At 41.8% G+C, this 13,839-nt stretch overlaps 1 protein-coding gene across 2 annotated transcripts in view; it reads right to left on the bottom strand.

The window, feature by feature from the left end:
• The window catches only part of btaf1 (BTAF1 RNA polymerase II, B-TFIID transcription factor-associated), a 111,580-nt gene that overhangs the window by 27,136 nt on the left and 70,605 nt on the right, over positions 1 to 13,839 (bottom strand). For both annotated transcript variants that reach the window (XM_055646618.1, XM_055646617.1), the window contains exons 18-25: positions 12,816 to 12,990; positions 11,447 to 11,650; positions 9,513 to 9,939; positions 7,694 to 7,884; positions 6,472 to 6,625; positions 6,279 to 6,388; positions 4,884 to 5,085; positions 1,628 to 1,776 (exon numbers count right to left, since the gene is read on the bottom strand). In XM_055646618.1, the coding sequence (XP_055502593.1) occupies positions 1,628 to 1,776; positions 4,884 to 5,085; positions 6,279 to 6,388; positions 6,472 to 6,625; positions 7,694 to 7,884; positions 9,513 to 9,939; positions 11,447 to 11,650; positions 12,816 to 12,990 (1,612 nt within the window). The remainder of the gene's footprint in view (positions 1 to 1,627; positions 1,777 to 4,883; positions 5,086 to 6,278; positions 6,389 to 6,471; positions 6,626 to 7,693; positions 7,885 to 9,512; positions 9,940 to 11,446; positions 11,651 to 12,815; positions 12,991 to 13,839) is intronic.

A 13,839-nucleotide genomic window follows, 5' to 3' on the forward strand; every position in this document is an offset into this window, starting at 1 on the left:
CAGCACCTACAGTTCTTTTTTACTAGGCTTTAGGCTTGAGATGTAGCACAGAAACCGGTCCATCAGCCCACCGAATCCATGCTGACCAGCGATCACCCCGTACACTAATTGAAGCCAATTAACCTACATATCTGTACATTTTTGGAGTGGGGGAAGAAACCAGAGCACCCAGAGAAAACCCACGAGGTCATAGGGAGAACACACAAACTTTGTACAGACAGCACCCATAGTCGGGAATGAACCCGGGTCCCTGGCGCTGTGAGACAGCAACTCTACCACTGTGCTGCCCACATTGGGTATCACACCTATAATCAAAGGGGAAAGTGCAGCAAGAAGGCAAATGAATGGAGATAGAGATGTGAACAAAAGAATCATGCAGGAAACAGGCCCTTTAGAATGCTGAAAGGGGAGAGATAGATGGACGTTCAGATGAAATCTGGCAGAAAATGTGTGTGCTGCTAGAATAGAAAGCGAAGACAAGGGAAAACCATTCCTTGTTTTAGCTGGATGGAGAGGAAGGGGAGCGCAGGAAATAGAGTAGACGCAGTGGAGTGTTCTGTCATCTATGTTAAAGGGGAACTACGATTGCAGATAGACATGAGACATGGTGTGTAAAGTCTCATCATCAGAACAGATTATGGGAAACTGGCAAAATGGAATGGAGCAGGGTGAGAGGAGGTATACTCAAGATAGAAAAGGGAGTCTAAGGGCTTGTAATGGATTTATTTGAATGATTGAATGGGTGGAGTACTTCAGCATTGTGTAGAGATCCAAAATGTTGGGAGCTGGTCCCCCTTATAAGAAATTGAGAGGTCATAAGGATGTTGATGATTTATTTATAAACGTTTTGTTAATGCAAAAATCAATGTGGATAACGTAGGTTTAAAATGATCAGGTAAAGAACCAGACCAACATGATTTAAAAAAGTATACTGCAAGACATGATCCGAAACACATTGCCTTCAAGTGCAGTTGATGTAGTCTCAATGAAAGCTAAAAAAAATCCCCAAGGGGGAAAAAAAAAGATAGGGGAAAAGCAGTCAAATGATAAAACATATTTTGGTAAGAACAAGGAGAGACAAAATGGATTAAAATTGTACAATTTTAAAGGAGTGTGCCGTTAAGTTTATTTTGCTTTGCCTGCTTAATTGAAAAGTTCCATTAAAAATTTGGGGTGGTCAAATGTTCTTCTATATTTTCTTTATTATTCTAAAATTCTAAAAATCACAGATTCTAGGACGACACAAATAAAACACTGATTATACTAAATCATCCAACTAATTTTATTCTTTATATCCTGATGTTTTTAGTTGGTTAGTTCAGTTTATTGACACGTGAGGTACAGTGAATATGTTGTGTGCCAACATAGCTTCACAATTCTGTTTTCATAATTCAAGTTTTCTCACCTGTAAACTCAACACATTCATGACAATCAAGTATCTCACAAGTCAGAAAACAGCAACGCGCAATTAAATTAATTTGAATTGAAAAGCAATTTCATTTAATCTCTAAATTAGATGGTTTAAATTCATTAAATTTGATTGGACAGTTGGATCCACAGTGGGCCACAGGATTGTCTACATCCAGTACAACACAGAGCTGCCAAAATATAAATTTTCAAAACTTACCTCGAGTGGCATTAATCTAATCAATGTTGCAAAACACTGGGTGGCCATAAAGCGTACACTATCCATTTGGTCGCTCATTCTGCCCAGTACAGGGACTACCAACAGAACAATGTATGGGATTATATCTACATCAAGTTGCTCCATTATACCTGTATATTGTTGTTAAGGAACTATTTTTGCCATTACTCTCATTGTTAGCATTTTTGAAAGGAAATGAAAAAATGCACATAAGGTAATAATAAATGCACATAAATTCTGTATTGCTCTTTATTTATATTAGTCATTTAATTGCAATTCTAACACCTACATTTAGAGAACCGTCCAAAAGCAAGTCACTTATTTTTTATACCAAAATTATGAAATGTGAATAACTAATTGAAACTTTGCAGATTTTCTTGAGTGCAAGTGTTAAAGGTTTTACTGGAGTTGATGTCTATTCAACCAATCAGGAAACTTTATTCCCTTTTAGAGTTACGCATGCATCAAGATTAGTAGCTACAAGAGCTAGCATCTTCAGTTAGTTCCATGGCCAGAATAGGGGAAGACTCCTTTCAGAAAGTCTTAACAGCAGAATAGTAACGATGAATGCATCAACATCGATGCCCATTTCACATTCTAGTCTTTACAAAGTTTCAGACTGAGAAGAGCAGGCATTGTGGAAAAGATGCCTCCTTGGAGAAACAATAAAAAGTAATAATTGCTTTGATATTTATCGAAGAAAACCCGTTATCGAGCTTAAAGTTAGTTAGAGGAGGCTAAAATTACAAATCATTCCACTTTATGGACAAAAATTCAATACATCTATGCAGGTTTTGCTGATGTTTGGGCAAATATTCTTGTAGACACCAGGTACTGCAGATGCTGGACTTTTGAGTAAAACACAAAAAAAATCTGGAGTACTTCAGTGGGTAAGGCAGCATTTATGTGAGGAATAGGAAAGCACCATTTCAGACCTTTCTTCAGATTGTAGAAGGAGAAGAATAGCTGGAATAGAGGTGGGAGCTGGACAAAGTATGGACATTGTTTAGTGTAAACAGAGTGGGGTGGGTCGATTGGTAGATAGGAGGGCAAAGGCTGGAGATGAAATGGGGCGTCAGATAAGGAAAGGTGTGAAATGCAAAGCCAGATGGAGGGATGTGGGGATGATGGAGGCAGAGGAAGCAGAAAGGGGAGGGAGGAGTGATATAAAATAGGAGAATTCAATATTCATACTGTTTGGCAGTAACCTACCCAGGGAATATGAGGCGCTGTTCCTCCAATTTGTGCATAGCCTCACTCCGGCAATGGAGGAGGCCTAGGAAGGAGAGGTCGGTATGGGAATTAAAATAGTTAGCAACCAGGAGATCCAGCAGGCCATGGCAGACCGAGTGCAAGTGTTTGGCGGAACGTTCACCTAGTCTCCACTTGGTTTCGCCAATGTAAAGGAGGCCACGTCAGGAGCATCAAATGAGCAGATGAGTTTTGATGAGGTGCATGTGAACCTCCATCACATCTGAAAATGATGGACGATGTATAGGGACAGGTGTTAGATCTCCTGCAGTTGCAGGGGAAAGTACCTGGGGAGGAGCAGTTTGAGTGGGAAGGGATGAGTAAACCAAGGAGTTGTGGGGGGAGTGTTCTCTGTGGAAAGAGGTAAGGATTGGAAGAATGGCTGGCAGCAAGATCGTGTTGAAGGTGGAGCAAATGTTAGGGAATGGAGTGGTGGACAGAGAAGGTAGACGCAAAATGCTGGAGTAACGCAGTGGGACAGGCAGCATCTCCGGAGAGAAGGAATGGGTGATGTTTCGGGCCGAGACCCTTCTTCAGACTGATGTCAGGGTAGTGGGCGGTACACGGATAAAATGTAGTCGGAGACAGAAAGACTGGTGGGAGAACTGGGAAGGGGAGGGGATGGAGAGAGAGGGAAAGCAACGGCTACTTGAAGTTAGAGAAGTCAATATTTATACCGCTGGGGTGTAAGCTACCCAAGCAAAATATGAGGTGCTGTTCCTCCAATTTGCGCTGGGCCTCACTCTGACAATGGAGGAGGCCCAGGACAGAAAGGTCAGATTGGGAATGGTAGGTTTAGGCACACTGAGCGGAGGTGTTCAGCGAAACGATCGCAGAGCCTGCACTTGTTCTCACCAATCTCACCTGGAACAGCGTATACAGTAGATGAGGTTGGTGGAAGTGCAAGTGAACCTCTCTCTGCCTTGCCTGAAAAGACTATTGGGGTTCTTGGACAGAGTCGAGGGGGGAGGTAAAGGGACATGGGGTTGCAGGGGAAAGTATCTGGGGAGAAGGTGGTTTAGGTGCGAAGTGACGAGTTGACCAGTAAGTTGCGGAGGGAACGGTCTCTGCGGAAGGCAGAAAGGTGTGGAGATGGGAAGATGCGGCCAGTAGTGGGATCCTGTTGGAGGTGGCGAAAAAGGAGGATTATACGCTGTATGCGACGGCTAATGGGGTGGAAGGTGAGAATAAAGGGGAGGACTCTGTCATTGTTACGAATGGTGGTGGGGGAGTAAGAGCGGCGCTGCGAGAAATCAAGGAGACCCTCGTGAGTGCCTCATCTATAATGGACGAGGGGAACCCCCGTTCCCTAAAGAATGAAGACATCTCTGATGATAGAGAAGCTGGTCGATAAAAAGGCGAGGACCAGGGGAATTCTATCCTTGTTCTGTCTAGAGGGGATTGTGCGCAGAACTGCACAGCAGTGGAAAAACGGGCAAAGGATCCATTACACAACATCCTCATTCTTCATTAAACATGGTTTCCCCTCCTGCTGTTGATGAATTGGGAGGAATGCAAATTGAGAATTTTTAAACTGGAGGTGCTAACAGGAACAAGATAGGATGAACCCACCAATGGATTTAAATATGAATGTCATTTATAATTCTCACTGAGGTTTTCCATTGTACCATTCAAACCTACAGGCAAAGCCATCAGAGCAAAATATTCTATGATTGTTCAACAGTGCAAACAAAACAGATTCTTTCAATTGGCTTTAAATCTCAGATTGCTTTTCTTTTAAATCACTAGGCAACCCTATTACTGTTAGGACATTTTGATGACTGATTCACATATTGGTACAACATAATTAATGTGGTTCAGCACTCTATATACTATTCTATACCCGTAACTACATGTGGCTTTGAGAAAGATAGTTAGTGAAAATGTAAGTCAGCAAAACTTTTTTTTTAACCATTTTCTCGTGGAGGCTTAATCATCAATACACAAAATACACATAATTTGATCCAAATCTGAATATTAAGGATACAGGCTAGAGCTTCAATTGCTCCCTCTTGTTTTGTGTTATCATCAATGGCTCCTAACCAAGGAAGTACTTTCTCTAGAAATATGCTCATCATTTCCATTGTAGCTATTTTACTCATAACACCCACACATCTAGCAGCCATATGTCTGACTGCAGTATATGGGTGCCGCAAACATGTGCAAAGACGTGGAAGATGCTGCAACAGCTGAAAAAAGAAAACTTTAAATTAGTTTTCAATATTGTACATTTGAATTATAATGTTTAAAAACATTTTAAAAGTATATGCATTGTGCATCAAAATTATAGATAGGATCATCAAATTGAAAGTTCCAGTTGCTGACCAACCTTTCAGTTCTGGGCTTCCTCTGTTGCCAGAGTGAGGCAACATGCAAACTGGAGGAACAGCACCTCATATTCCGCTTAGGTAGTTTACAACCCAATAGCATGAATATCGAATTCTCCAGCCTCACATTGCATATGTTTAATTAACTCACTACAAATCTCTCCAACATAGAAACATAGAAATTAGGTGCAGGAGTAGAGGCCATTCGGCCCTTCGAGCCTGCACCGCCATTCAATATGATCATGGCTGATCATCCAACTCAGTATCCCGTACCTGCCTTCTCTCCTCTGATCCCCTTAGCCACAAGGGCCACATCTAACTCCCCTCCCAATGCGCCCGACTATCCTCTGTTGAGTTCTTCTCATCTCGGTTTTAAAGGATTTCCCCTTTATCCTTAAGCTGTGACCCCTTGTCCTGGACTTCCCCAACATAATCTTCCTGCATCTAGCCTGTCCAACCCCTTAAGAATTGTGTAAGTTTCTATAAGATCCCCTCTCAATCTCCGAAATTCTAGAGAGTATAAACCAAGTCTATCCAGTCTTTCTTCACAAGACAGTCCTGAAATCCCAGGAATCAACCTTCTCTGAACTCCCTCTATGGCAATAATGTCCTTCCTCAGATTTGGAGACCAAAACTGTACGCAATACTCCAGGTGTGGTCTCACCAAGACCCTGTACAACTGCAGTAGAATCTCCCTGCTCCTATACTCAAATCCTTTTGCTATGAACTCAAATCCTTTTGCTATGAACTCAAATCCTTTTGCTATGAACTCAACCATGAACTCTGCCAATCAAACCCACTCCTCACCTCTATCCACCCATCACTTGCCAGGCTTTGTCCTGCTCCCACCTCTGTTCTAGCTTTCTTCCCCCCACCCTACCATAAAGTCTGAAGAAGGGTCCAGACCCAAAACACCACCTATTCATGTTCTCCACTCCAGCACCATATTTGTTATCATAAAAGTGCAGTGTTTAATATATCGAGCTTAGGTTAATAAAAGTTAGTTGTATGGATATTAAATCAATTTGTTTCAGTATGAGTAATGTTTACCAAACCTGTGCATGGATATCAGAGCCCATTGCTGCTGCTGTAATTTCCAGCACCTGTAATGAGTTAACTAATTCCTGGGCTGCAACATCTCCCTTTTCAAGTACCACATTTCCATCTGTAAAAACATACACAAGCCATTTTCAATATATGGAACTGAAATTTGAAAAACTGTAATGGTATAAAAAAAAAACTACATACTGAAATTCTGGACATCTACATGGGTGCTCAGTAGTCCAACCATAGAGTCCCAGAGATATGGTAGAGTTGTAGCCATTTCTGCACCAAAATGCTTTCCAATTGTGGTAAGTGCATACTCAGCCCCTCTTCTCTGAATTAAGTTTGACTTCTGGGTCTGCAACATAGATAAATGTTGTACCTCAGTTCTGTATTCAAAAGTCAGTTTTCAAAGTGGTATTTAAATTCAGAAATAACAGAACAAGCAGCAACCCAGATTGCGTTGTTCCTCTTCAATCCAGGCGGCATGGTGGCTTAGTGGTAGAGCACCACAGACCTGGGTTCGATTCTGACTATGGGTGCTTGTCTGCACGGAGTTTGTGTCGTTTTCCCCGTGACCTGCATGTGTTTTCTCCGAGATCTTCAGATTCCTCCCACACTCCAAAGACGTACAGGTTTGTAAGTTAATTGGCTTGCTATAAATCTAAAATTAGCCCTATTGTGTGGAGGATAGTGTTAGTGTGCGGGAATCGCTGGTCGTTGTGAACTCAGTGGGCCGAAGGGCCTGTTTCCAAACGGCATCTTTAAACTAAACTAATAATATGTTCGCTGTTAGATTAAATAAATGAATAGATTAAACCAGAAACGTTCCTGCTCCACAAGGTTCACAAGTTACTCAATGTATTAACACATTGTGGGGCTAGTTTTCAACACATTCAATGTCCATAGAGAAAGCCCGAAACCACTAACCTATTAAAGGAAACTGCTATCAATGATGTAGATCATCCAGATTCAAGGATGGAAGAACAAAGGCAGCAGTGGCGCAGCTGCTGCCTCACAGAGCCAGAGACCCGGGTTTGATTCTGATCTCAGATGCTAACTGTTCTGAGTTTGCATGTTCTCCCTATGGCCGAATGGGTCTCCTTGGGGTGCTCCCACATCCCAAAGCTTGAGTTTGTTGGTTAATTGGCCTCTGTAAATTGCCCCCAATATGTAGAAGATGTGATTCATAATATGTATGGATGAGAGAGTGAGATAATATCAAACTAGTGTGAACAGGTTATCGTGGACTCAGTGAGCTGAAGGGTCTGTTTCCATGTTGTAACTTTAAACAAAGATGCATTAATAATTCACACAAGTACCTGGAAAATAATAATTATTTGCCCTGTTAGCATGTAATCAACCAAGAAATATACAGTTGCCCAGTTTAAACTGTATTTTGTTTCATTTGTAATTAGTCATTTACCTCATCATGTTCACTCAGACTAATCCCTGCACTCCCTTGAGGAATGTCTGCAGATGAGCCCTTGAGAGCTTTAGGCGTTGGCCCTCGTCTACTAGTCAGAGCAAATGCAGCTTGCTGGTGCCTGTAAAGTGTGATAATTCCCCTGGTTTTATTTACAGCATGATGCATTCCATCTTTTTCAGAATTTGGTCCTGAATTTGGATGAAAAAGTTAAAGCGATAAATATATATATTTTTAACTGAGATTATAAACCAATGCAATTGATTTTTAAGCATGTATTTTTAAAATGTTACATTATATTGAAAAGTATATATTAGGCACAGTACATATTTATCAAAAGCACACTTATCAGAATGATTAATGGGCCTGCCCCACTTAGGCGATTTTTCAGGCGACTGTCAAGTCGTAGCAAGTTGTTGAAAAATCGGCGACTGGAACAGCGACTGTCAGAGTGGTTATTTATCTGCTTATTTATTTAACTGAACTGTTTTGTATTTTTGCTTACAATACTCTGTTTTACTGCAGCAAACAAGAATTTCATTGTCCGATCTGGGACACATGACAAACTCTCTCTTGACTATTGAACACACACACATAGCTTCCTTCATCAGCCAGTTATGCAGGCGGGGGACAGGGCATGCGGGGGGAGCGCGCTGTCCGAGTAAAATTCACACGGTGCGAAGCCAATGTGATACAGACACACACCACAATAAACAGGATGGTTGGCGCCGCAGTTAAAATGGTGAAAGCACAGTGTAGGGAAGGGTCACTTAAGTCCTTTAAAAGAGGGGGGGAGAAGAAGGGGTGGGAGAAGGGGTGGAGCCAACTTTTAAGAAGCCAGAGATACAGGGCTTTGAACCTCGGCGGACATTAACATTACCGGTTGGTTATCCTTGGTTCTGAAACCTACTGTTTATGTTCCCAATGAGCAGCATCGGCTACAACCTATGAGAACCTACGACCTCCTGGCAACCCACTACCACTGCACCTAGGGCACGAGAATTCTCGCTACTCTCCATGGCGGCTCCATTCTGGTCAGCGCTAATTTTTCAATTATTGTTGCCACTGTCACCGAAATTTTTTTCACCATGTTGAAAATTTTGCAGCAGTCGCCCAAAAAAAACCAAACCGATAAGTGGGACAGGCCCATAACTCCCCCAAGCTGGCTACTGCCCAATCCCCTTATGGGCCTGTCCCACTTAGGCAACTGCTAGGGACTCATTTTAATCAAATTCACCTACATCACCTGGCAACAACCTATGACAGAACCTACAACAGCAAAAATTGTCGCCACTGTCGCCGAAAAATGTTCAACATGTTGAAAAATTAGCGGCGACCAGAATGAAGTCGCGACTAGTTCCGAGAGTGCAGGAACTACTCACGACCATGAAGGCGACTCCCCGGCAACTACCCGCGCACCTGTGGCGACCGCATAGTCTCCTGTAGTCGCCTAAAAAGACGCCCAAAAGCCCATAAGGGAAATGGGCAGTAGCCAGCTTGGGGGAGTTATGGGCCTGATTTTTCGATGACAGTGGCAACAAATTTTGCTGTCGTAGGTTGTCGTAGGCGGTCGCCAGGTGTCGTAGGTGACTTCCATTAAAATTAGTCCCTGGCAGTCGCCTAAAGAGTCGCCCAAGTGGGACAGGCCCATAACGCAGAAGAACAATTAAAAGAAATGACTCACAAAATTATATAAAATTTATCTTTTTCAACCGCATTTACAAGGATAGATAGGAAATGCCAAAATATGATGCGAAATGTTTACATTTAATTAATTCATCCTGTACACATTAACACAATTCCTCTCAAGTATTATTACCTTTAGAGTTATCCACACTGTTAGATGTCGGGACTGGAGAAGTTGCTGAAGGGGTAACTGTGCAGTCCACACACACAGAGTTGCAAAGATTTTTCACAATTTTGGGATTGGGACAAGGACATCTTACTGTACACTGTTGGAGTAATTTGGCAATGCAAAAAGCCGCATAATTCTGCACCAGTATATTTTCCTCTTTTTTCACTCCTTCCATTAATGGTTTTATGACAGGATTCAGTTTTTCTGGAAGCTGCTGCAAGTTAATGACCGCACAAGCAGAAAACATGTGGACCCTAATATGGAGAGTTTGCCATTCTTGATTTGTCTCTGTCACAGTCATCTGGACCTGCTGCCGCTTGCTATCCAACTGCTGGATAATGTCGGACTTTACATCGAAGGATGCTGTCACTTCGTTGAAAACTGTTGTGATCTTTAATTAAAAAAATAGAATTAAGTACATTCATTTATATTTTGCATTAGATATAAATGAGGGGAACATCAAAAAATTAGTTCTTGACCAAATTTGTAAATCCTTCGTTAACTGACCTAGCATTTAAATATTTTCTTTTGATTATTCTTAATACAATGCCTGATGAAATGTTTTAAAATAAATACAGTAAACTCTCGTTATAACGGGCCATGGGGGGCTGGGGAGGGGAAGAATGGTGTCCGTTATTGCCGATTGTCCTCTTTAACTGAGTGTGGTATTATCATTATATGTAGCAAAGAAACAAAGAACTGCAGATGATGGCTAATACACAAAGCGCTGGAGTAACTCAGCGGGTTAGGCAGCATCTCCGAAGAACATGGAGAGTTGACGTCAGGACCGTTCTTCAGAATGATTCAGTTTGTTGAGTTACTCCAACACATCTTAAAACTAGGTGTCAAAGTCACTGGTCTGCACCAGGGAACTCTACCCATCAGCTACCCTACCGTCCAGCCGATGCAGTCGCCTGGTGTGACCCACCTGCAGCCCCCCAGCATCACCTTCCCCACCCCGCACACACGACATACTTCCCCCACTGCCTGCCACCACCCTGACCGCTCCCTGTTCTGACCCCTCCCCCTCCCCTGTAGCCGCCGGCACCCTGCAAGGTGGAGTATGTCGGCGACTCTGCGGGAGAAGGCGGCAAAGGCAGTGGAGGGGGGAGCAGACAAAGCGACAGGCTGACAGGAAGAAGTGGCAGCGGCGAGTGGAGGGAGCCCTATAGTGACCGAGCATGTTCCACTCGTGACAGCAGCCTGAAGAAAGCACCATCTGTAGGGGCTACATTGTGAGCCACAACAGACGCGCTAAGGGAGAAGAAGGGCTCTCTGATGCACCATGCGAGTTGTGGGTGGCGTCTGTAGCTGGGGATGCCATGCGACCCGGGATGATGTCTGTAGGTCCGTCCGCTATAACCAAAATCTGTTATAAAGGGGTCCGTTCAAATGAAGGTTTACTGTATTACTAAACTTCAAAGAAGTAAAATGCAATTTTCTTTCTCTGCCACGACCAATTTCGGTTTTATCAAATGAGGAATTCTTGTTGGTTAAGCAAGTAGTTTGTGATCTTTCAATATACATGGAGCCTCCACTATCATCACTTGAGAACAAGTATTAAAGAAAATCATGGCCACCTAACGATTCCAAGTACATTAAATAAAACTTGCAGCTTTCCATCAAATTATCAAAGGTTTTAAAGTTATTCAGAAATTACTTCAAAATTTTTAAAACACAGAAAACAAAATAAAATCACATTGGTGTGCAGGTCACAAATGTCCTTTGAAAAGCGGCATTTTAAGACACTAATTCATGAATATCTGTTGACAACTATCATGCTTGGAATTTGTTTAAATTAATTTTACTGGCTCGATGGTGTATTCCTCGACAATTACCTTTTGCTGTTTAGTCTGCAGATCTCATTGTTGCTTTTCTGTTTAAACAAATTTACTTACCAGTTCATTTGCTTGATCTATGGTAAATACGCTGTTATTCGCAATGCTCCCGACATCACAGTTGGCTTCAACTAACGATGCAATCAGTTGCTTACACTCGTTCTGCATTCGTGTAAACGGAATAGCTATCTCATCATAATAAAGATGTTCTGACAATATAGCCATCAATCGTGGCTGAACAGCACTGGATACCACGACACAATCCTGGGATGAAATCAAGACTACGATTCAGTCAATGTCAAAGTTAAAACTACTCACAAAAAGCCCAATATGCAAAACTTTGAATATTGTATGAATAATCCTTGGTGGTTTAAAAGTCACATTAACATGTAAGCGTACAGTTTTGGTCTCCAAATCTGAGGAAGGACATTATTGCCATAAGAGGGAGTGCAGAGACGGTTCACCAGACTGATCCTGGGATGTCAGGACTGTCTTATGAAGAAAGACTGGATAGACTTGGTTTATACTCTCTAGAATTTAGGAGATTGAGAGGGGATCTTATAGAAACTTACAAAATTGCTTAAGGGGTTGGACAGGCTAGATGCAGGAAGATTGTTCCCGATGTTAGGGAAGTCCAGGACAGGGGTCACAGCTTAAGGATAAAGGGGAAATCCTTTAAAACCGAGATGAGAAAACTTTTTTTCACGCAGAGAGTGGTGAATCTCTGGAACTCTCTGCCACAGAGGGTAGTTGAGGCCAGTTCATTGGCTATATTTAAGAGGGAGTTAGATGTGGCCCTTGTGGCTAAGGGGATCAGGGGGTATGGAGAGAAGGCAGGTACGGGATACTGAGTTGGATGATCAGCCATGATCATATTGAATGGCGGTGCAGGCTCGAAGGGCCGAATGGCCTACTCCTGCACCTAATTTCTATGTTTCTATGTTTCTATGTTATGTATCCAAGTTCCTCTGAAAGCCAAAAGGCAAATGTTCTCAATGAAATGTGCGTCTTACATATTCTGCAATCTTACTTGAAATGGTGTGTTTTTTTTAAACTTCAACAAACAGATAGAAACTAAAGCTTCTGTTACACGAAGAAGGTTAAAAAACAATGGAGTTACAGTGGGAGACCACATCTAAACAAAAAATCCTGTCAAGTTGGGGGAAAATACAATGAAAAAGAGACTTGAATTAATACTTCAAGCATATAATCTTAACCAGATCCAATCCCAACAAACTTCCAGCAATACAACAGCTTTAACAATTTGCTCAAGGATACTTGGATAGTTTGATTAAATGCTTAACAGTGCATCGTAACAGGAATCATCGACAACGTATGCTTAAAATCCAACGATGTTTTAAATTGGTCAAGCACAAACACAGAAATTAAAACAATTAAAAATTATTAATAGTTCAGATAAACTCCATACCTTCCTGAGGGTAGCCCATTCAGAAATAACTAATGCAACAGCAATTCTCTGCAAAGCAGACTTAGCATTTAAATGGAACAGTAAAAGATGAGCTAAAGACTCAGCTGGTTTAACTTCTTGATTGATGGAGTTAACACTTGGCTCACACATGGAACAACAGAGTGCTCCTAGCAACCTTTAAACAAGGAAATATGTGTTAAAAGTGTGAAACAAACAAATGTACAACTGTTCAATTTGTTCAATCAGAGGAACCCTTGCTTCAGAAATACTCTGGCTTTCTTTGCCAAAAATAATCATCACATTGTTAACTTAATGAAGAAAAATAATTATCCAAAGGTAAAAAACCACACACAAAACCGATATAACAAAAGTACAGACGGAACGGTGATACGCATAGGTTAGCAAAATATTCTCCACTATTTAAGCATTAGTACTTGCTTTCCTATTGTAACTCCTACACAGATTAGGATTAAAATCAAAACCTTTCCAATCCCAATGCCTAGCACTCGGGATGCATTTGAGGAATGAGTGTGTGCATGGAATTAGTATTAATTAGGGTATTGTACCATGAAATAGACATAAATATATTACCTACAGCATTAATATGCTGTAAACAAATGCACACACCCCTTCCCACCATACTGCTGTACTTGGCTATGCCATTCATCCCACTGCTATTGTCCCAGGAATCTGGCACGAATCCCTCCTTCCACGGGTGCTCTTCCACCAATAAAACACCCCTCGACTCACTGTGGAGAGGAAGCCTGTGAGGGCTGATTTTAGGCAGACCTGTGGGGAGAGGAGCAACTGCTCAGCACTGACATGTATGACTCGGGGTTTCATCCTGCTAAGAACCGTTGAGCATTTGCAGTATGTGCTACACGTGTCGATGGATCCAAGATATTCTGTAGCCCATCATCTTTTTAAAGGATAAGATGAATATTGTGGAACTTAGCTATCTCTGCAACATTTTTAGCAAATCAACACAACTATGAAATTACTATTTCTATCGAGGCAAAAGCTA

The sequence above is a fragment of the Leucoraja erinacea genome, chromosome 15 (genome assembly GCF_028641065.1).
Source record: "Leucoraja erinacea ecotype New England chromosome 15, Leri_hhj_1, whole genome shotgun sequence".
In the NCBI taxonomy this organism is placed as follows: Eukaryota; Metazoa; Chordata; class Chondrichthyes; order Rajiformes; family Rajidae; genus Leucoraja; species Leucoraja erinaceus.